Source organism: Amblyraja radiata, chromosome 1, assembly GCF_010909765.2.
Source record: "Amblyraja radiata isolate CabotCenter1 chromosome 1, sAmbRad1.1.pri, whole genome shotgun sequence".
Taxonomy (NCBI): Eukaryota; Metazoa; Chordata; class Chondrichthyes; order Rajiformes; family Rajidae; genus Amblyraja; species Amblyraja radiata.
In genome coordinates this window covers 26,291,693-26,312,403 of record NC_045956.1, presented here as the reverse complement: position 1 = coordinate 26,312,403, position 20,711 = coordinate 26,291,693, and the positions used below count along the sequence as shown (strand labels likewise).

The following is a 20,711-nucleotide window of genomic DNA, read 5'->3' as shown; positions in this document are numbered from 1 at the left end:
GCAGGAGAATAGGGTTGAGAGGGAGAGATGGATCAGCCATGATTGAATGGCGGAGTAGACTTGATGAGCCAAATGGCCTTGCACTGCACCCAAAACTTGTCAGATACATTTAAACATATAATCCAATAGCTCCAGGCAATCATTTGAGTTTTCTTTCTAACCAAGACAGAACTTCCAAAATAAGTTTGAAAGCTGATGTGTAAGTTGTCAGGCATAAATTTGAGCATATTATTATGAAAATTGGAACATGCAAATTAAACTTTGGTTGTAATGAGACAAGCATGCCCAAAATGTGAGGTGCCTGTGTTCAATTACAGGAGATGCTGGGAGTTGTCTGTGATGGAATAAGCATTGCAAGACTAAACTCATACAAAGGCCCTTGGCTCACAATGTCCTGCCATTATGGATTGTAGATCAGGGAGAAACTGATGTTGCAAATGGATTGGGGTTTGAGATGAGGAAAAGATAAATGTGGGTGAAATGCCAGAGAAGAGGAATAAGTGGAAGGGAGGACGAACTGCAACTGAAATTGTTGGAGGAGGTAAGGGGTGAGTTGCACAATGTCTGGGGTGGGTCACTGAGATGATTGGTGAAATGGGGCATATTGTTTGCATGGACAATAGGAAAAGTAAGTCATGGTACCAAATGGAAAATGGAGCGATCAAACACTATGAAATCTAGAAAGAAAATGGATGCTGTGGACTGCCCCTGATGGCCTCATTTGGGGTCAGTCAATTAACTAGTGCCCTCTGGCTAAGATCTATTTCCATGATTGACGACTGCAGCAGTTTATGAGCCCCAAAGGCACAATTGAATGTTGTGTAAGTAACGTCAATAGGGGCACTGCATACCATTTGACATCAGTGCACATGTCCAGCATTCTCTATGTACTTGGCACACAGAACCCACAGAGCATTTGGCTCTCGTTTCATTAACAGCTGTACATAAATTCTGAGTGGCTGGGTTTAAAAATAAAATCGATCACTCAGAGCACAAAAACATTTTGTTACCTGAATGAAATTTTAGTCTTGTGAGATTGCAAGTTGCATTTTAACAGTGTTATATGTAAAGTATTTATGGATAAATACTGAAAGTAATTATATAATAACGTAACCATGACTCACAGATAACCATCTGATTTTAAGACCACCGCGAGTGGTAAAGAAACTCTCATTAGTACCTCACTCAAGTAAAAATATGAATTAATGTTTTAAGCAGATGATCCCTTCATCAGATTTGATGAAGAGACATCAACTTGAAATGTTCCTTCTGTTTATCTCTCTCTACAGAAACCTCTGGATCAGCTCTCATTTGCAACATTTTTTTTAAAACAGAGAACACAGTTCAGCACAGGAAAAGGCCCTTCAGCCCATAATGTCTGTGCTGAACATAATGTTGTTAAACTAATCTCCTCTACCTGCTCGAGATCCATATCCCTCCATTCCCTGGAGATCCCTATGCCTGTTTAAAAACCTCTTAAATGCCATTATCATATCTGCCGCCATCACCACCCTGACAGCATGTTCCAGGCACCCTCCACTGACAATGTAAAAAAACCTGCCTTCCACGATCCCTTCAGTGGATATTTTTAAGGCAGAGATAGATAGATAGATTCTTAATTAGTACGGGTGTCAGAGGTTATGGGGAGAAGGCAGGAGATTGGAGTTAGGAGGGAGAGATAGATAAGCCATGAATGAATGGCAGAGTAGACTTGATGGATCGAATGGCTTAATTCTACTCCTATCACCTTATGACCTCCTTTAAACTCTCCCCCTTTGACCTTAAAACTACGCCTTCCATCCTTTGAAATTTCCACCCTGGGAAGAAGGTGCTTACTGTCTACCCTATCTATGCCTCTCTTCATTTTACATACTTATATCAGGCAGCTCCTTAGTCTCCAAAGCTCCATGAAAACAATCCAAGTTTGTCCAACCTCTCCTTACAGCTAATACCTTCTCATCCAGGCAGCATCCTGATAAACCTCTGCTGTGTCCTCTCCAACATCCCCATGTCCTTCCTGTAATGGGGTGACCAAAACTGCACACAATAGTCCAAATGTGGCCTAACCGAAGTTTTATAAAGCTGCAATATCATCTGACTCATACTCAATGCCCTGACTGGTGAAGGTAAGTATGTCATGTGCCTTATTTACCATTCTATCTACTTGTGTTGCCACATCTGCTTTATTTCTCATTTTCTTGGATTCACTTAAATGGCTAGCCAGCCAGTCACAAGAGATCAGTTTTGGTCAAGTGAGAAAGCAAAAGCTGCAGAAAATTTAACATCTTAGAACTCTTCTGATTAGTCTTACGAGATTTTGGTAATTGCCTGGGCTTTAGTAATTTGTGATGATCTCCCATTTTCTTAGATGGAAAGATCTTGTACTTTAGGATGACCACGTATCCTTCTTTTTTCTGGGATAGTCCTTGCATAAGCTACAATGGTCCTGAGCAAACTTTGTGTTCAGTCCACAAATAACTTTCCTGAGCAAACTATGTCCCCAGATCACATGACTTAACTCCCAACCGATAGAAACTGAAGAAGCAACATTGAGAATAATTGCTGGCACAACATATTTGAGGTTTGGTTTCAGGTACGAAAGCTGCACAAGCATCCATCTGCAAAATTTGATCTGAAGGGTCTGAGGATTAGCCAAATGCTTAAATTCACAGCACTGAAGACGGGGGGCCACATAGCCTCAGGACACACCAATTTTGCATTTGGCCCTGACTATAAGCCTGTTTTGAGGCAGAGAATGCAAACCAGGAAACATGCACCTGCTGCCTCTGCACTTGCTTATGGGTTTCGATCAGTTTACTTTGTAAGAAGCAGCAGCCACACAGACAAGGATTTTTTTTTACAACAATGTACATTTTTACCTGAATTGTTTCTATAAATTATGCATTAGGATTTCCAATTTGTACGTATTGTACGTATTCCTAATCTCCATTACAGATATTTTACGAGAAGAATGCGAGGCCATTATTATGTTAAAGCTCTGGAGACTGCTCTTCATGTAGCCCTGTATAATAAATGGCAACTGCTAGGAGCAACACCGATACGGAGATTATTTCTATGGTTCTCCTGACTCATGGCTTTTGATCTGCTAACAAAATGCTTTTTTTAATATTTCGGTCTCAGCAAAGTGCAAGGTCACTAAATTTGCCCCGATAAGCTGTCGTCGAGGTAGGTTTATATTTTTCATGCATAATTTCACATTCAAATTAATTTGTGGGCATTGCTCAAAAGCAATAGTTTTTCTCCTTAATTTAGCACAAAATAAAGTTTTTTGGAAACATTCCATATTTATCTTTGAATTTAAAACATCCGTACTATGAGGCACAAGATGCTGGAATCTTTTAAGAAGTTTTGAAACAGGTTTTGGAATCCAACATTGGGATTCAAATATCAGATTGTTGGCTACCAAAACTGAGCTCAATGGTCAGAAATAATGAAAACAAGAACTAAGCATGGAAACGCTAAGTATCAGAAATACTGAAATCAAATGATCTGAATGTTTTCCATAATTATCTTACGTAACACCATTAAAAAAAACTGAAAGCATATTATATTTTGCACTATTTCACTAACATACAAGGAAGCTTAAATTAGTTTTACATCCTACAAGTAATTAACTATTTTACTGTTCATTTAGAGAAAGATTTCAAATGACTGAGGCCAATGAGATATTATTAAGAGAAAATGAGACACAAAGTGGTGGAATAACCTAGTGGAGCAGGCAGCATCTCTGGAGAACTTGGATAGGCGATGATTCAGGTCGGGATCCTTCTTCAGACTGTCAGTTTAGTTTAGTTTAGAGAAAGTGCAGAAACAGGCCCTTCAGCACAACGAGTCCGCACCAACCAGCAATCCCTACACATTACCACAAGCCTACACACACTAGGGGACAACTCTACTCTTATACCAAGTATACAAACCCAAGCCATTTAGCCTACAAACCTACACACGTCTTTGAAGTGTGGGAGGAAATCGAAGACCTTGGAGAAAACATATGCTTGTCACGGGGGGAACGTACAAACTCCGTACAGTCAGCACCCGTAGTCGGGATCAAACCTGGGTTTCTGGCGCTGCAAGTGTTGTAAGGCAGCAACTCCACCATGCCGCACTTTTATTAACCATTTTTTCTGAAAGTTTGGCTCCAACTGAAGTTTGCAGCAATATTTTACTTTTGCTTCAGCTGAATTTGTTTAAGAAGATACCATGGGTCTAACTTTTCTATGAAAACAAGGGTGTTGGACACATTTCCAAACCCTATTGCAAAACATTGATGCCTGAAATCAGGCAGGGCCTTAGAGGAATATAAAGAAATTAGGAAAGATTTCATGCATGGAATTAGAAGGGCCAAGGTAGACCATCCTGGCTCTTCCAATCTTCCAATTCATGCATGAAATGTTTCCTAATTTCTTTATATTCCTTTCGGGCCCTGCCTGATTTCATCATCATAAAACTTATATATCCTTTTTTTATTTTTGACCAAATTTACAAGCTCTCTTATCATCCAATGTTCCCCTAACTTGCCATCCTTATCACTCCACCTTACTGGAACATGCCAGTCTTGAATGATCTTGGTAAGATTAAAGAACATCCCAAGTCATTTTATTAAAAAAATTGGAAAACAAGAGGCTAACAGGGAGAGGGTAGGACCACTCAAGAATAAAGGCATGGGATTTATGCTTGGGATGTAGACCAGGTGCTAAACGAGTCTTTTGCATTGATGTATACCCAGGAGACTGTCATGGAGGATATTGAAATTGGTTTATTAGTGTACAGGTACGTAGATATAGTGGGGGTATCCAGGTAACTCCAAAGACGTACAGGTTTGTAGGTTAATTGGCTTGGTAAATGTAAAAATTCTCCCTAGTGGGTGTTAGATAGTGTTAATGTGCGGGGATCGCTGGTCAGCGCAGACCCGGCGGGCCCAAGGGCCTGTTTCCGCGCTGTATCTCTAAACTAAACTAAAAACATCCCTGCATTATTACAATCTAAAACAGCAGCTGGTAGAGCCTCTACCTCACAGCACCAGAGACCAGGGTTCGATCCTGACTTTGGGTGTTGTCCGAGTAGAATTTGCTATATTCTCCCTGTGACCACTTGGGTTTTCTCCGGGCGCTCCAGTTTCCTCTCACATCCCAATGACGTGTGGGTCTGTAGGTGAATTGGCCTCCAAGAGTGGCCCCTAGTGTGTTAGGAGTGAATGAGAAAGATCGATAACAGAACCAGTGTGAATGGGTGATCGATGATTTGGTGGACTCAGTGGGCAGAAGGTCAGCTTTACCATGTTTTATCCCTTAATAGATGTGGTGCAAAAAGAAAGGAAGCAGCATGCAGTATTTCAGTGTTACAGCTGCAGAAAAATAATGCAAGAGTCACAATGAGGTAAATTGGAGGGATTAGGAATACGCTCTTGGCTTGTGAGAGGTCTATTCAAGAGTCTGATGATCGTGAGGTTGTAAGCGCTTTCAATCTTCTGTATCTTCTGCCCGGTGGGAGAGAGGATAAGAGAGAATCACCAGGGTGTGATGGTCCTTATCCAGAGGCAGCATGAAGTGTAAATAGACTGAATAGGGGGAGGATGGGCTGTGCTCACAATTTCTTGAGGTCTTCGACAGAGCAGGTGCCAAAGCCACCTGTAAAGCATTGACATTCATTTATAATACCCTCTCTCTCATTCTCGTGCTCCCCCCCACCCCAATTCTAGTATCAGCCATTACACCATCTCCCACGCCCTCCCCCCGACACCTTGCTCCTTCATTCACTCATCCCCCCTCTTCCCGAGTCCACTATTTTCATTTTATCCCCTCTCCTTCCCTCGTGCTGTCTCCTTCCTTCCATGTCCTTCCCTCCAGCTTTACATTTTATTCCTCTTCTTTCTTCATCTGACACCTTTTTGTCTCATTTTCACCTTCAGCTTTTGTCATCTACTCCACCCATCTGCCAATTAAATCCTCCTCACATCAATCCAAATATCACGCCTGGTTTTGACACCCTCACCATTCTTTCCCAACTATCACCCCCCACCCCCCCCCCCCCTCCAATAGGTCTGCAGAAGGGTCCCAATATGAAACGTCACCTGCCCATTCCCTACACAGGTACTGCCTGACCTGCTGAGTTCCTCAGGATTCATAAGGTCATAAGGAATAAGAGTAAAATTAGGCCATTTGGCCCATCAAGTCTACTCCGCCATTCAATCATGGCTGATCTATCTCTCCCTCCTAACCCCATTCTTCTGCCTTCTCCCTGTAACCTCTGACACCCGTACTAATCAAGAATCTATCTATCTCTGTAGTGTACTCTAGTATCTGCAGATTCTTGTGTTTCCTGTGTATGCATCCAGATATGATGCTTTCTATAGTCAGATCTGTGTGAAGCCTGCTAAAATGCTGGCATATTTTTAGATCAAGGCAGCACAGTGGCCCAGCTGTTACAGCTGCTGTCTCCCAGCTCCAGAGACCTGGCTATTGTCGGTGTGGAGTTTGCCCATTGGTTTCGTGACCATGTGGGTTGCCTCCGGGTGCACTGGATTCTTCCCACGTCCCAAAACGTGCGGGTCTGTAGAATAATAGGAACTTGTAAATTGCCCATAGTGTGCAGGGGGTGGGATAAAGTGTGAACAGGTTTGATGGCCAGCGTAGACTTTGCGGGCTAATGGGCCTGTTTACATGCTGTATCTTTCAATGTCAAAGTTGGTGGTGTTCGGTCTCATCAGAATTTTTAAGGAGGATAAGTCCCCAGGGCCTGATGGGATTTATCCCATGTTATTGAGAAAGGCAGGAGAGTGGGTTTGACGAGATCTTTGTATTCTCTCTAGCCACAGGTGAGGATCCAGAGGACTGACGAGTAGGCAAAATTATTCCTTTTCTTAACAACGGAAATAGGGATATCAAAGAAATTATGGGTCCGTGAGCCTCACATCAATGGTAAGGAAGCTACTGGAGGAGATTCTTATGGATAAGATTAATTCATATTTGTTGGAGAATGTGCTAATTATGGACAATCAGCATGTCTTTGAAGATGGTCTGAAGAAGGGCCTCGCAAGGTCTGAAGAAGGGTCTCGATCCACAACGTCACCCATTCCGTCTCTCCAGAGATGCTGCCTGTCCCACTGAGTTACTCCAGATTTTTGTGTCTTTCTTTAGCTTTGTCCATGGCATGCCATGTCTACTAAACTTGACTTGAGTTATTAGAGTAGGCGATGAAGATGGCAGATGAGGGTGGGACAATGGATGTTGTCTACAGGGATTTTAGAAGTGCATTTTGACAAGCTACAGTATTTCATGGTAGGCTGATATTGAAGATTAAAGGGCCTGTCCCACTTAGGCGATATTTTCGGCGACTATTACAGTCGTAGCAGGTCGCTGAAAAAGTGGCGACTGGACCCCCCCATGACAATGTCTACGGCAAGATACAACAACCTACCACCTAGTCGACATCAAGCTACGGCAAGCTACCGTCAACCGGCGACTCATCAGGTCGTCCACCTACGACCACACCTACGACAACCTACGACCACACAGGCGACAACCTACGACAACCAAAGTCAACCTACGGCCACCCGCGACAAGCTACGACAAGCAACGATCCTGACGGCGACAACTGAAGACAATTCAGTCGCTGGTACCTGTCGCCGGTTGACGTCGATAGTCACCAATGGAATTCACCGAAGTCAGCACCCGGCGACAACCAACGTCACCTGGCGCCAACCTGCGTCATCCCGGCGACAAACTACGACAGCACCTACGACAGGAGATGACAAGCTACGTCAAGCCCACAGTCGTCTAAAAGTTTTGAACAATTCATAATCCCGTGGCAACCAGAAAAAGGTTACGACTCTTTAGGCGACTTGAGGAGACTACTCACGACCATACAGGCATCACCCCGCAACCATGTGGCGACAGCCTAGTCGCTTGTAGTCCCCGAAAAAAATCACCTAAGTGAGACAGGGGCTTTAGATGCACGAGGTTTACTTAGAGTTTGTAGTTTGGATTTAGAACTGGCATAGAAGATAGAGGGTTGTGGCGGAAGGGTGTTATTTTGACTGAGGTCTGTGAACAGTGGTGTTCTGGGACTTCTGTTATTTGTGATATATAAAAATGATTTGGACAAAAGTGTAGTTGGGTTAGTTAGTAAGTTTGCAGACACAAAAACTGATGGAGTGGCAGACAGTGAAGAAGGCTGTCAAAGGCTAAGGCAAGATATGGTTAATCTGTTATACAGTTATGCCCCTGTCCCACTTAGGAAACCCAAGGTTTCTGTGCGGTTCCCGGAGGTTTTTGTCAGTCTCCCTACCTGCTTCCACTACCTGCAACCTCCGGCAACCACCTGCAACCTCCGGGAACCGCACGGAAACCTTGGGTGGGGCGCAAAGTCTCCAGAGGTTTCCGTTCAGGTTTCAGAAGTGGGACAGGGGCATTAATGGCAAGACCCTGAAGAGTAGAGAGGGATCTTGGGTTCCAAGTCCATTGCTCCCAAAAAGTGGCAACACAAGAAGATAGCGTGGTATACAAGACATATGGAATGCCTTCAGTGTTCAGAGAATTGAGTATAAGTATCAGGGTGTCATGTTGCAACTTTATAAAAAATTTGTCAGAGGACATTTGCAGGATTGTGTGCAGTTCTAATCGCCCCATTACAGTAGGATTATGGAGGCTTTGGAGAAGAGTGGAGAAGAGGTTAACCAGCATGCCACTTGGATCAGAGATTATGAGCTATAAGATTAGGTTGGACAAACCTGGATTGCTTCCTTTGGTGAAGAATGGAGAGGAGATTTACCAGCATGCTACCTGGATCAGAGAGTATGAGCTATACAAAGAGGTTGTACAAACCTGGATTTCTTCCATGGAGCATCAGGAGGGAAGACCTAATAGAAGTTCATAACATTTTGAGAAGCATGAAGACAGTTGAGAATCAGAAACTTTTCTCAGGGTGGAACTGTCAAATAGAAGGGGCATAGCTTCAAGGTCAGAGGGGAAAAGTTTGAAAGGGCTGTCCCACTTGGGCGACCTAATTGGCAAGTTTAGAAGAGTTTAGGAGAGTTTGAAAAAAAGTCATGTTGAAGACCTCCTTCGACTATGTTGAAGACCTCCTTCGACCTCCTTCGACTATGTTGAAGACCAGCTTCAACTAGCTACGACTAACTTTGGGAAAATTGGACACTGAATAGTGGAGAGTGAAGACGACCTCCTTCGATCTCCTTCGACCTCCCTTTGACTATGATGAAGACTATCTATGACTACCTTCAACTACCTTTGACTACCCTTGATTACCCACGACTAACATGCCGACCTACTACGACCTACTACGACTAAACCTCAGAGTAAAAAAAGTATTGATTTCTTCCATGGCGACCTTTTTTTACTCGCGGGCATTTTTCAACATGTTGAAAAATATGCCGCGACCTAGCTGAGGCCTCGAGTACACGGGGACTACTCTCGAGCATGAAGGAGAGTTACAAAGACCTCCTACGACCTCGTGTCGACCATGCTGCGAGTATGAGTCGAGGGCAAACTCGCCAGAACTCGCGGATTAGGTCGCCCAAGTGGGACAGGCCCTTAACACAGTTGCGAGGGACAGGTTTTATACAAAGAATGGTGGGTGCCTGGATGCCTTGCCCTGCCAGTGGTGATGCTCGCGATGATGGGGACTTGGCGATGGTGAAGACTCACGGCGGCGGCGATGCCTCGCTGGTCGACCCGCGGTTGATGGTCGATGAGAGCGTGGAGAACCACCGTGAGGGAAGAGGTGGAAGAACAATGGGGAGCCAGCAGGGGGGGAACAGCTGTGGTGGTGGGGAGGATGGACAAAAGGGGGAGCCGGCCTGCTTTGTAACTTTGTCAATGCCGTAGATGGCTGCTGTTTGAATACATTGTTTTTGCAAGCAAAGAATCTCACTGTGCTTCACCACATGTGACAATAAAGTATTCCTATTCCTATTCCTACAAGCAGAGACAATAGTGTTGTTTTAGAGGCTTTTAGTTTGGCACATGAATATGCAGGGAAGAAATATATATATAGATCCTGTGCTGGCAGAAGGGATTAGATTAATTTGGCACCATGTTTGGGACAGCATCATGGGCCAAAAGGCGTATTCCTAGGCTGTACTGTTTTATGTAGAGGAAAGAACTGCAGATGCTGGTTTAAACCGAAGATAGGAACAAAAAGCTGGAGTAACTCAGCGGGTCAGACAACATCTCTGGAGGAAAGGAATAGGTGGCGTTACGGGTCAAGACTCTTCTACAGACTGGAGATGTGTCTCGACCCGATACATCACCCACTCCTTTTCTCCCGACATGCTGTCTGACCCGCTGAGTTACTCCAGATTTTTCTGTTGATACTCATTTCAGTCCCAAATGGTCTACCCCTAATTTTAGGCCTATAATCGCTGGCTCTAGTCTCTTCAGCCACAGGAAACACTTTCTCCTCACCTACTCTTAAAAGCTCTTGAATAAATTGGTATATTTCCAGTTAGTCGTCTCTTCATTATTCACCATCTAAAGAAGAGTGGCCTTGACTACACCATCTCTTTACATGTGATGACAGCACTATTGTGGGAATAAGTTTAGTGAATTCTCAGTTCAGTTTTTTCATTCCAACTATGTCCCCTTTTTAGGTAAAGCATAAAAAAATGTGCTGGAGTAACTCAGCAGGTCAGGCAGCATCTCTGGAGAAAAAGGATGGGTGACGTTTTGGGTAAGGACCATTCTTACAACTGAAAGTGGGGAAGGTGGTGAAGAGCTGGAGGCAAAAAAAAAACCAGACAAATCAGGGCCGGCCACAAATTACCTCAGGCAGGGTGGTGCCTGGTAGGCCCATTGTTGGCTTGGGGAGGTGCGGTCTCAATAGGGAAACTATGTGGAGAACTGTGGAACTGGTAAAATAACTAGGGTGGAGGAAGGGATATGATGGGGGAGGGGTAGGGGAGGAGTATGAGTAGAAGTTACTTAAAATTATAGAATTCAATGTTCATACCGCTGAGTCATAAGTAGGTATGTTGCAAAACCTACCTTCAGCGGCGCTGCAGATCTGTCGCTGCCCGTGTGCGCGATTTTGGCGCCTTTGAGAGGGGGGGGCGGGTTTAAAACGCGATTTTCTCTCGACTATTCAAATCGAGGTTGTTCAGCCTACTTAGTTGCTGACGAAAAATCGCTGCAAGGTTCGTTCGCTGCAGGTATTTTTAAACTTAATTGGTTAATTTAATTGTAATAGTAAGTTAAAAATCATCCTCTAAACCCACTACCGCCGACAACGGGACGGATCTAATGCAGGGGACAACGGAAGGTAGGTTGTTTATTTTTACATTCAAAAGCGCTTCTTAAGATCCCTTTATACAAATTGTTATGTTGCGAGTAGCTAATTTGGGGCCCCATTAAATCCCGCAGTATTTTTCTGGGCATATGGGGTACAAATCCACCGCAATGGGAACGTTCCATACCAGCGCGTTCCACAGAGTTCCATAGGATCCCACTCGAAAGCTGATTGAAATGGCCATTAACTTACAGCAATTGAACACTAAATCCCTTCCATTTGGCCTATAAATTAATGTAAATGAGATTTTAAAATCATGTTTTATTGTGAATTCTTTGTGAATGTTATTTGGACACAGGCTATTTAAAATTTTTAATCTTTTCTTAAGAAATGGATAGATGTTTAGATCTAGTAATTGAAGTTTGGAATTAGCTACAATTGGGTAACTAACTAATTATATGCTTTAATTTCAGGTCATCCAAGTAAGATTGTTTAATATTTGTTTCAGAATGCTTCAATCTATAATAACTGAAAATTTATTTCAGTTCTCTTAATTTTTAATAAAGTTATGGCCATTTCACTGTCCTCGATCACAGCTTTTGTGTTAAGTCAATGGAAAATCAATAGGGAACAAGATGCTAATTTCCGAGTATGAAAATGGCCATAACTTCTTTAATACTGAAGATATGAAATTGAATTAGGTGTCAAATTAAACTTATTTTTGTGCTTTGATGGGATAAATTGCAGACTTGATTTTTAAAATCTCAACATTTTGTAACATTGCTATCATAAGCTACCGAATTGAAATGCGAGGTGCTGTTCCTTCAATTTGTATGTGACCTCACTTTAAGGTCAGCACTTCGCAATTCTTAAACACGTTGCAAAATAATTTAAGGAACCCTCAGCCACGCCCAGGACCTAACCCTCAACACTCCAGCTAAAACCACTTGTACCATCCAAGGAGTCCGGAGTCTCACATCCATACATTAAGAGGTAGAAACCCATCTTATAATAATAATAATAATACATTTTATTTATGGGCGCCTTTCAAGAGTCTCAAGGACACCTTACAAAAATTTAGCAGGTAGAGGAAAAACATGTAAGGGGAATGAAATAAATAGTAGAGACATGACTTATCCACCTACGTACAATGTGAAAACATATGCCTATTGAAGCCCATTTCTAAAATTTGGTTTGATAAAATTTCAGAAGTTCAGCTCCCACTTGCTATGCTTCTTGTTCAACCCAGGCTTGGGGAGTGGAGCAGCTTTGTAACTCTGGGAGATCTCAAAGTCACATAGGTATATGGTGGGTACCATTTCTCGTTTGGACACAGGCACCCAGGTTTTAAGGGCATTGAGTGCGGAAACAAGCTCTGCGTGGTAGCTGTTGTCATTTTCAGTTCAATTATTGATTCAGTTTTCAGGTTACTTCGGAACACTCAATATGTTACAACGAGAATGCGTAAGAACTCTGCAAATTTCAACCATGTGGTTTTTCACGTACTTTAATCTTGCCATTTTTTATGTACAAATTATGCGTGGTTTTATGATGAATCTGCAATGTAGGAGTTAATTGTACCATTCACAAGCATCAACTGAACTTTGGAGATAAATAATTGTTGTACTAGTAATTCGCGATATTTGTCAAACAGTATCCCTATCAAAGTATTGGAAGTTAAAGATAAATTCACACACTTAAATCCAGAACTTTCGCACACAGCATGACATTTATTGTTAAAGAATGTAAACAGTACTGAAAAGACAATGGTTCTTGATTCTAATCTCAGCAAGAGAGTTGTTAAAATCAATGACACAGTGAAAGAACTGCCACTTAAGAATAAAAGGTAGGAGAATCAGGACTGAGATGAGGAAAACATTTTCACTCAGAGAGTTGTGAATCTGTGGAATTTTCTGCCACAGAAGGCAGTGGAGGCCAAGTCACTGGATGTATTCAAGAGTTAGATATAGCTCTTAGGGCTAATGGAATCAAGGGATATGGGGAGAAAGCAGGAACAGTGGTACTGATTTTGGATGATCAGCCATGATCATGATCATGCTGGCTCAAAGGGCCAAATGGCCAATTCCTGCATCTATTTTCTATGTTTCTATATTTTCTGCAGTGACATTGCTAATTATTACTGCACAATGAGCTCATAAACATATTCACCATCCTCATTGCAAGGAATATTTCCCTACAGGATTTCACATTCACAATGAATTTTCATATAGGTTATACTTATAGCAATTACTAAACCAAGTGCAGACCCGTTGGGTCTGTTCCCCCAACGTGCGGTTGTGGGGGGGGGGGAGGCGGCATGCAGCATCACACACTAACTACCCCCCCAGCACTCATGCTAATGGAGGGGAGGAGGGGGGAGAGAGAGAGAGAGAGAGGGGGGAGAGGGGGGGGAGAGAGGGGGGAGGGGGGAGGAGAGAGGGGGGAAGGGGGGAAGTGAGGAGGAGAGAGGGGGGAGGGGGGGAGGAGAGAGGGGGAGGGGGGGGGAGAGGGGGGAGGGGGGGGGGAGAGAGGGGGAGGGGGGGAGGAGAGAGGGGGAGGAGAGGGTGAGGAGAGAGGGGGAGAGGGGGACGTGCTGAGAGGGGGGTGAGATGAGGGGTGGGGGAGAGGTGGGGAGCAGGGAGGGGGAGGGAGGGTGGAGGGAAGGGTGTAGGGGTGTGTGGAGGGGAGGGGGGTTTAGGGGAGGGATGGTGGGGGAGGGGATGGAGGGGAGGAGGGGGAGAAAAAGAGGGGAGAGGGGGGGGAGAGGAGAGGGGGAGGGAGGAGAGGTGGGGAGGAGAGGGGGGGAGGAGAGACGGGGGAGAAGAGGGGGGGAGAGGAGAGGGGGAAGAGGGGAGGAGAGGGGGGAGAGGAGAGGGGGAGGAGAGGAGGAGAGGGGGGAGGAGAGGAGGAGAGGGGAGAGGGGGAGGAGAGGGGGGAGGAGAGGAGGAGAGGGGGAGGAGAGGAGGAGAGGGGGAGGAGAGGAGGAGAGGGGGGAGGAGAGGAGGAGAGGGGGGGAGAGGAAAGGGGGGGAGAGGAGAGGGGGAGGAGAGGAGAGGGGGGGGGGAGAGGAGGGGGGGGGGGGGGGGGGGGGTGGGGGGAGAGAGAGAGGGGGGGGGGGAGAGAGAGAGAGAGTGCCTTTTTACTTCAACTCAAACCCAAACCCAAACCCAAACAACCATTTGCAGGCAGTGCTTTTTTTTTTTACCTCTAACCATATTTTCATTTTCAAACCAAATTAAGGGTACTCACAGTGCTGTAGACATTTGTTCAGTGTCATTCAGAGCTCTGATTGAGGCACACCACTTGCAGAGACTGATTGGGGCACACCACTTGCAGAGACTGATTGAGGCACACCACCTCCTGGTTTTATAGTCCCTCCCCCTCCCTCCAGCAGGGGCAGCAGAGAGAATGGGGAATTTTGTAAAAACATTAATATCTCTGTCAATTTTCATCGACGGGAAAAATCCTCGGCACACATGTGACGGAGGGGGGCTGTGAGCGAGGTGGCCAAAAATGACAGCCGTAGGTGGCGGCGTTCTCTTGGAAATCGCAGCACAGATGGCCAAAACCGGTCAAGAACAGACTTTTAGTAATATAGATAGTATGAAAACATGAAGTGATACTAATAGCTGGTCACTGAGGAAAAAATTAAGTTTAATAATGAATAAAGAAATGTAACAATCATATCAACAAATCCTTATTTATCAATACATTTTAAGACACTAATATTAAGTGGGGGAGACTGCAACTATGCAGTATATGTGTAGGAAGGAACTGCAGATGCTGGTTTAAACTGAAGATAGACACAAAATGCCGGAGTAACTCAGTGGGACAGGCAGCATCTCTGGAGAGAAGGAGTGGGTGACATTTCAAGTCAAGACCCTTCTTCAGACTGAAGTCAGAGGAGAGGAAGATACAGAGATAAGGAAGTGTAAGGTATGAAAATGAGACAAAAGGGATGGAGATCATTTCTGACTGTCTCCGATTACATTTTATCTCTGTTCGCTTTGTTGTTCCTTCTCCCTGCTAACAATGTTCTATTCTATATTTTCCTTGAACTCCATTTCCGTTGTCTCGTTTTGACACCTTTCACTTCCTTATCCCTGCAACTCCCTCTCCCCTGACTTCAGTCTGAATAAGGGTCTCGCTGTCCCGTTGTGTTCCTCCTGCATTTCGTGTCTACTAGGCATTAAATGTTCCCTCATACTCTAGTGATTTTAATTTTTGTCTGAAATTTAAGTAATAAAAAATAGCTTACACTTGGGTAGGTTTCATCTTAATCCAATACCTATTGCCAATTTGAGGACTGATTTTGCAATCCATTACTTGCAGTGTGAAGCTTCGCTTGCAGGCAACACAACACAATGCAAGTGCACTGCTGTAGGTCTCTGCTCATTAAATTTATTGGATGGAGCTATCAAGATTCTGTGACTATGATGTGCTATCAATGCAGCTCTCTGCAGGGTTGAGAAAGGGAGAAATAAGTAACTTAAAATAACATGTATCAGAAATTCTGTAAGATAATGTATATAATTTTAGGGTTATGAAATAAAAATTAATCTGTATTAGTTATTCTTTAATGTAAATAACAAGAAATGTATCTAGTGTATACAAATAGATTCTTTGTGTAGGAAAGAACTGCAGATGCTGCGTTAAATCGCTGCGGGTCTGTGGAGTGGCCAGCTGTGGGCGGCGGCGCTGAACTTTACATCGGGAGCCTGGGATCTCTCGCCGAGATCGCCAGTGTGTGGAGCTCCGTCCAGAGCGGCCTGTTGGCTTGGAAGCCGCGGTCTCCGGTAAGGAAGCGGCCGTTCCTGGCACCTCAAGCCGCTGAGAGGGTTCTCCCGATGCTGGAGTACCATCACCCGGTGAGAACGGCCGGGAACATCGGACCTCCATAGCGGCGACTGTGGAGGCCTCAATTAGGCCCGACTATGGGTGGTCATGGGGATAGGGACTGGACTTTGTGCCTTCTGTGGGGGGATGTTTTTATGTTTTAATGTTAAACTTCTTTAATGCTATGTTGTATTTTTATTAGTGTGCTGCAAGGACATCTGAATTACCCCTGAATAAGGGGATTAATAAAGTATTTATTATTGTTATTATTATTATTATTTAGACACAAAATGTTGGAGTAACTCAGCAGGACAGGCAGCATCACACAAAATACTGGAGTAACTCAGCGGGACAGGCAGCATGTTCTGTCTGAAGAAGGATCTCGACCTGAAATGTCACCCATTCCTTCTCACCAGAGATGGTGCCTGTCCTGCTGAGTTACTCCAGCATTTTGTGTTTACCTTTGAATAGATTCTTTGGGCTTTTTCTACCATTCAATAAGATTATGGCTAATCTTGACAATCAAAATTATTTTGCATGTCATTCCTACATACCTCCTTTCCTTTAAGTGTCCAAATGTCTATTAGCCTTGGTCATGAGTGAGTGAGAGTGTTTAGTTGGGACAGGAAATTGCAAAGATTTCAACTTGCTAAGCCTGGGAATTTTTTCATCTCAGTCTCCTGCGGCTGATGCCCTTATACAAAATGATGACCCTGATCTCCTAGCCTTCTTCATCTTAAGGAAACACATATTCCCTCATTTAGAATCCTAATCCTCAAATTCATGACAGAAGAAGGAAAATTATACTCAACCTCTCCTCACAGGATAACCCACTACAATGGCTCTTTGCCAAGTATATCTTTCTCAGGTAGGCAGAACAACTACTCTAGGTTTGTGAGTGGTTGCAAGCCTTGTGACACTACACTGGATACAGACACTTCTCTCCGCAACTCCCTGGTTAACTCATCCATTCCCACCCAAACCACCCCCTCCCCAGGTGCCTTCCCCAGCAACCGCAGAAGATGCAACACCTGTCCCTAAACCTCCCCTCTCGACTCTGTCCAGGGACTCCGACAGCCCTTTCAGGTTAGGCAGAGGTTCATTTGCACATCCTCCAACCTCATCAACTCTATCCGTTGTTCAAGATGTGGACTCTTATACATCAACATGACCAAACGCAGACTGGGCGATCATTTCGCGAAACACCTTCGCTCAGCCCTCCTGAACCTACCCATTCTCCCGGTTGCTGGACACTTTAATTCTCCTTCCCATTCCCACACAGACCTTTCTGTCCTAGGTCTCCTACATTGTCAGAGTGAGCCTAAACGCAAATTGGAGGAACAGCATCTCATATTTCACTTGGGCAACTTACAACCGAGTGGTATGAGTATTGATTTCTCTAACTTCAGGTAGCACCGGCACTCCTTCTCTCTCTATCTCTCCCCCACCAAAATCGCACTAGCTTCTCATTTTCACCCAACAAACAGCTAAAGGGCCTGTCTCACTTACGTGTCCTTGGCATGCAAATTACGCAACCTCGTGGTCACGTTGAGCCGCAACGGTCCCGCGGAGGTCGCGCGCGATTTCATGCATACGCACAGCCGTCTGGAGCGTGTGACGTCATTTGGAGATGCACACAAAACTGGAGTAAGTCAGTGGGACCGGCAGCATCTCTGGAGAGAAGGAATGGGTGATGTTTCGGATCGAGACTCTTCTACAATCTGAAAAGAAGGGTCTTGACCCGAAACATCACCCATTCTTTCTCTCCAGAGAAGCTGCCGGTCCCGCTGAGTTACTCCAGCATTTTGTGTCTACCTTCAGTTTTCTTGGCCCCGCTCTGGGAGTAGAAGTGGGGGCGAATCCGGACCGCAACGGCGTGAGCCCCAGGCCGAATTTGGTGATCGTTTGCCTGCTTCTGCTGTTGTTGGAGGTGAGACGTTGCGCCGCGCCATGTTCTTGGGCCTGTCCCACTTTGGCCGTCAGTTCTGCGACAGGCCGTTGGCGCGCAAAGATTTTGTTCACTACAAAAAGTTCGGAGCCCCGCGCGATGTCGCGCACAAGTACATACCCCTCCGTGCTTCTCAGTGGGACCGGCCCCGCACGGCCATATGATGCCCGTGTGCCTCAACGCGACCATGAGGTCGCGTAATTTGCGTGTCAAGGACACGTAAGTGGGACAGGCCCTTAACAATGGCCTATTTCCTATATCACCATGGCTTTTTTGCATATCTTTCATTCATTGTTCTTTATCTCTCCACATCTTTTGTTTCCCTTATCCATAACCAGTCTGAAGAAGGGTCTCGATCTGAAACATCACCCATTCCTTCTCCCCAGAGATGCTGCCTGGCCCGCTGAGTTACTCCCGCTTTTTGCATCTATCTTCTCAGTCTCCCATTCCTTAACCATTGCCCTATCCACGCTAATTATTTAATCCAAATCCATAAGCCTAAATCTTTTAATTGGAACTTGAATACTGTCGAAAGTTCAAATATAGCACATTAACTGGTGCCCTTGCGTTGTCCTGCTAATTACATTCCCCATAATCTTCTTCAGTGTTGGGAAACTTAATTTTCCTACCATATTGGAATATCCTGTTAGCGCATCCTCAATAAAGGATTCCAAACCACACAGAAACCCATTTATTTTTCAGTTGGCTCTTTCAGAATCCTAGAATGTAGATCGCAAGCTCTGCATGTTGGTATCGGAATAATTCTGAATCAAAGTTACTGAAATACTGGTTAGAGAATTTTTCAATATTGTATGATTTATTACACAATTATAATCAATAGAAAATGCATTATCTTTCATCTTTATAACTCAAATCAAATATCAAACCAGGCAAATCAATACCCATTGTTTAGAACACAGCATTTAAAGCAGTTAAATATCTTAAGGCTTACCTTTTGGTCCATTTTTCCCTTCAATTGTCACTTTATCCGCTGAGCAAGGGCACTGTCCATCACATTTGACTGAGATCTGCTTCCCCGAAACACATGCTTGATATTCCAGTTTGCACTATGAGGAAATAAAGGGATGGAACTGAAGAATTATTCAGTCAGAGACAAATTGTTCACCAAAATACTTGACTGCATACCTTTTCGACTGGACTGGAATTATTATAGAAGCTAATGAACAGACTGTATAGTATCAGTGCCAAGATACTGTACCTAATTACAAATATGCTTATGGTACAAGGAACTGCAGGTGCAGGTATACAAAAAAAAAAGATACACAGTGCTGGAGTGACTCAAGTGGTTCAGGCCGCATCTCTGGTGAACATGGACAGGTGCCCATTTGATCCGGCTTACCTCACTTAGAAATACAAGAATAATGTATACATTATTTCTTAATCTATATTACTAAAACTAAGATATTGACCACTTTCTGACTTTCTGTTTTGTGATTTCTGAAAGAACGTGCCACGTATGGCCGTCATTTTTGGCCACCTCGCTCAGAGTCCCTCTCCGCCGGACTGTACTGGAGAATTTTTCCGCTCGATGAAAAATCATCGAGGGGAAAAATGTTTTAAATAATGTCGCCATTCTCTCTGCTGCCCCCGCTGGCGGCAGAGGCAGGGACTATGAAACCCGGAAGTGTTGTGCCTCACTCAGTCTCTGCGAGACGGAGGAAGTGAGAGGGTCATGGCTCTCCGAGCTGCAAATAACACTGAACGCTCGACGGTGAGTCCCCTCGATGTGGTTGTAAAGTGTTTGCAAAATTGTTTCTCTTGGCTTTAAAAAATAATGTTTTCAGAAAATGTATTGGCTGTAAAGTGTTTGCAAATTTGTTTGTCTTGGCTTATAAAGAAATGTTTTCTGAAAATGTACTGGTTGTAAAGTGTTTGCAAATTTGTTTGTCTTGGAATGGTTGCAACAGTTTTCGGATGGATAAAGCGTGAATAAACATTTTATTAGATCAGGACTGTGTTTAATTGCAATATTGGCGCTCATTCCGTGACTTCTGATGGCGGCGATGACGTCATTTCCGGTTAGTGGCAAGATGGCACTGAGTACATCATTTCCGGTTCGTGGCAAGATGGCACTGACTGCAGAAGACACAGAGTGAAGACGTTGTTAAAGCAGGAGGCTTTAAATGTTTGAATCATTCGGTTTACACACTGTATGTTTACCACGTTCTGAAGTTACTTGGCATTTTAGTATTGGTTGTGTGATTGTGTAGGTGAGTGTGTGTGTGTGTGTCTGTGTGTGTGTGTTCAGAAAATGTAATGGTTGTAAAGTGTTTGCAAAATTTTGTCTTGGCTTTTAAAATAAACTAGACCAAGGGCAGACCCGTTGGGTCTGCTCCCCCAACGCAGCCGTTCCCTACCCGTAGCTCCCACGGGAGCCGTGGTCCTCCAACTCAAGCGGCTCAGGAATGAGCAGTGCGGCTGGTTTAAAATGGCATCTTTGAGGCGAGGTGCGGGCGCCAGCAGCCATTATGGTCGCTAGCCAGCAGGAGGCGACAAAATGAGTGAGTGGGGGGGGGGGGGGGGGAAGGATTTAATGAAAATGTGGACATAAACATAACAAAATCTAATGAGGAGTGGATAGTTGGAATGAAAAGTGAAATGTCTACTGAAATGGCTGCTTCTATGGGTGAGAAGCCAGTTTATT

The 20,711-nt window shown here is 44.3% G+C and overlaps 1 protein-coding gene across 1 annotated transcript in view; it reads right to left on the bottom strand.

The window, feature by feature from the left end:
- The window catches only part of spock3 (SPARC (osteonectin), cwcv and kazal like domains proteoglycan 3), a 451,090-nt gene that overhangs the window by 158,123 nt on the left and 272,256 nt on the right, over nucleotides 1–20,711 (bottom strand). Inside the window, exon 7 of the mRNA XM_033019001.1 lies at nucleotides 18,999–19,113. Within this exon, the coding sequence (XP_032874892.1) occupies nucleotides 18,999–19,113 (115 nt within the window). The remainder of the gene's footprint in view (nucleotides 1–18,998; nucleotides 19,114–20,711) is intronic.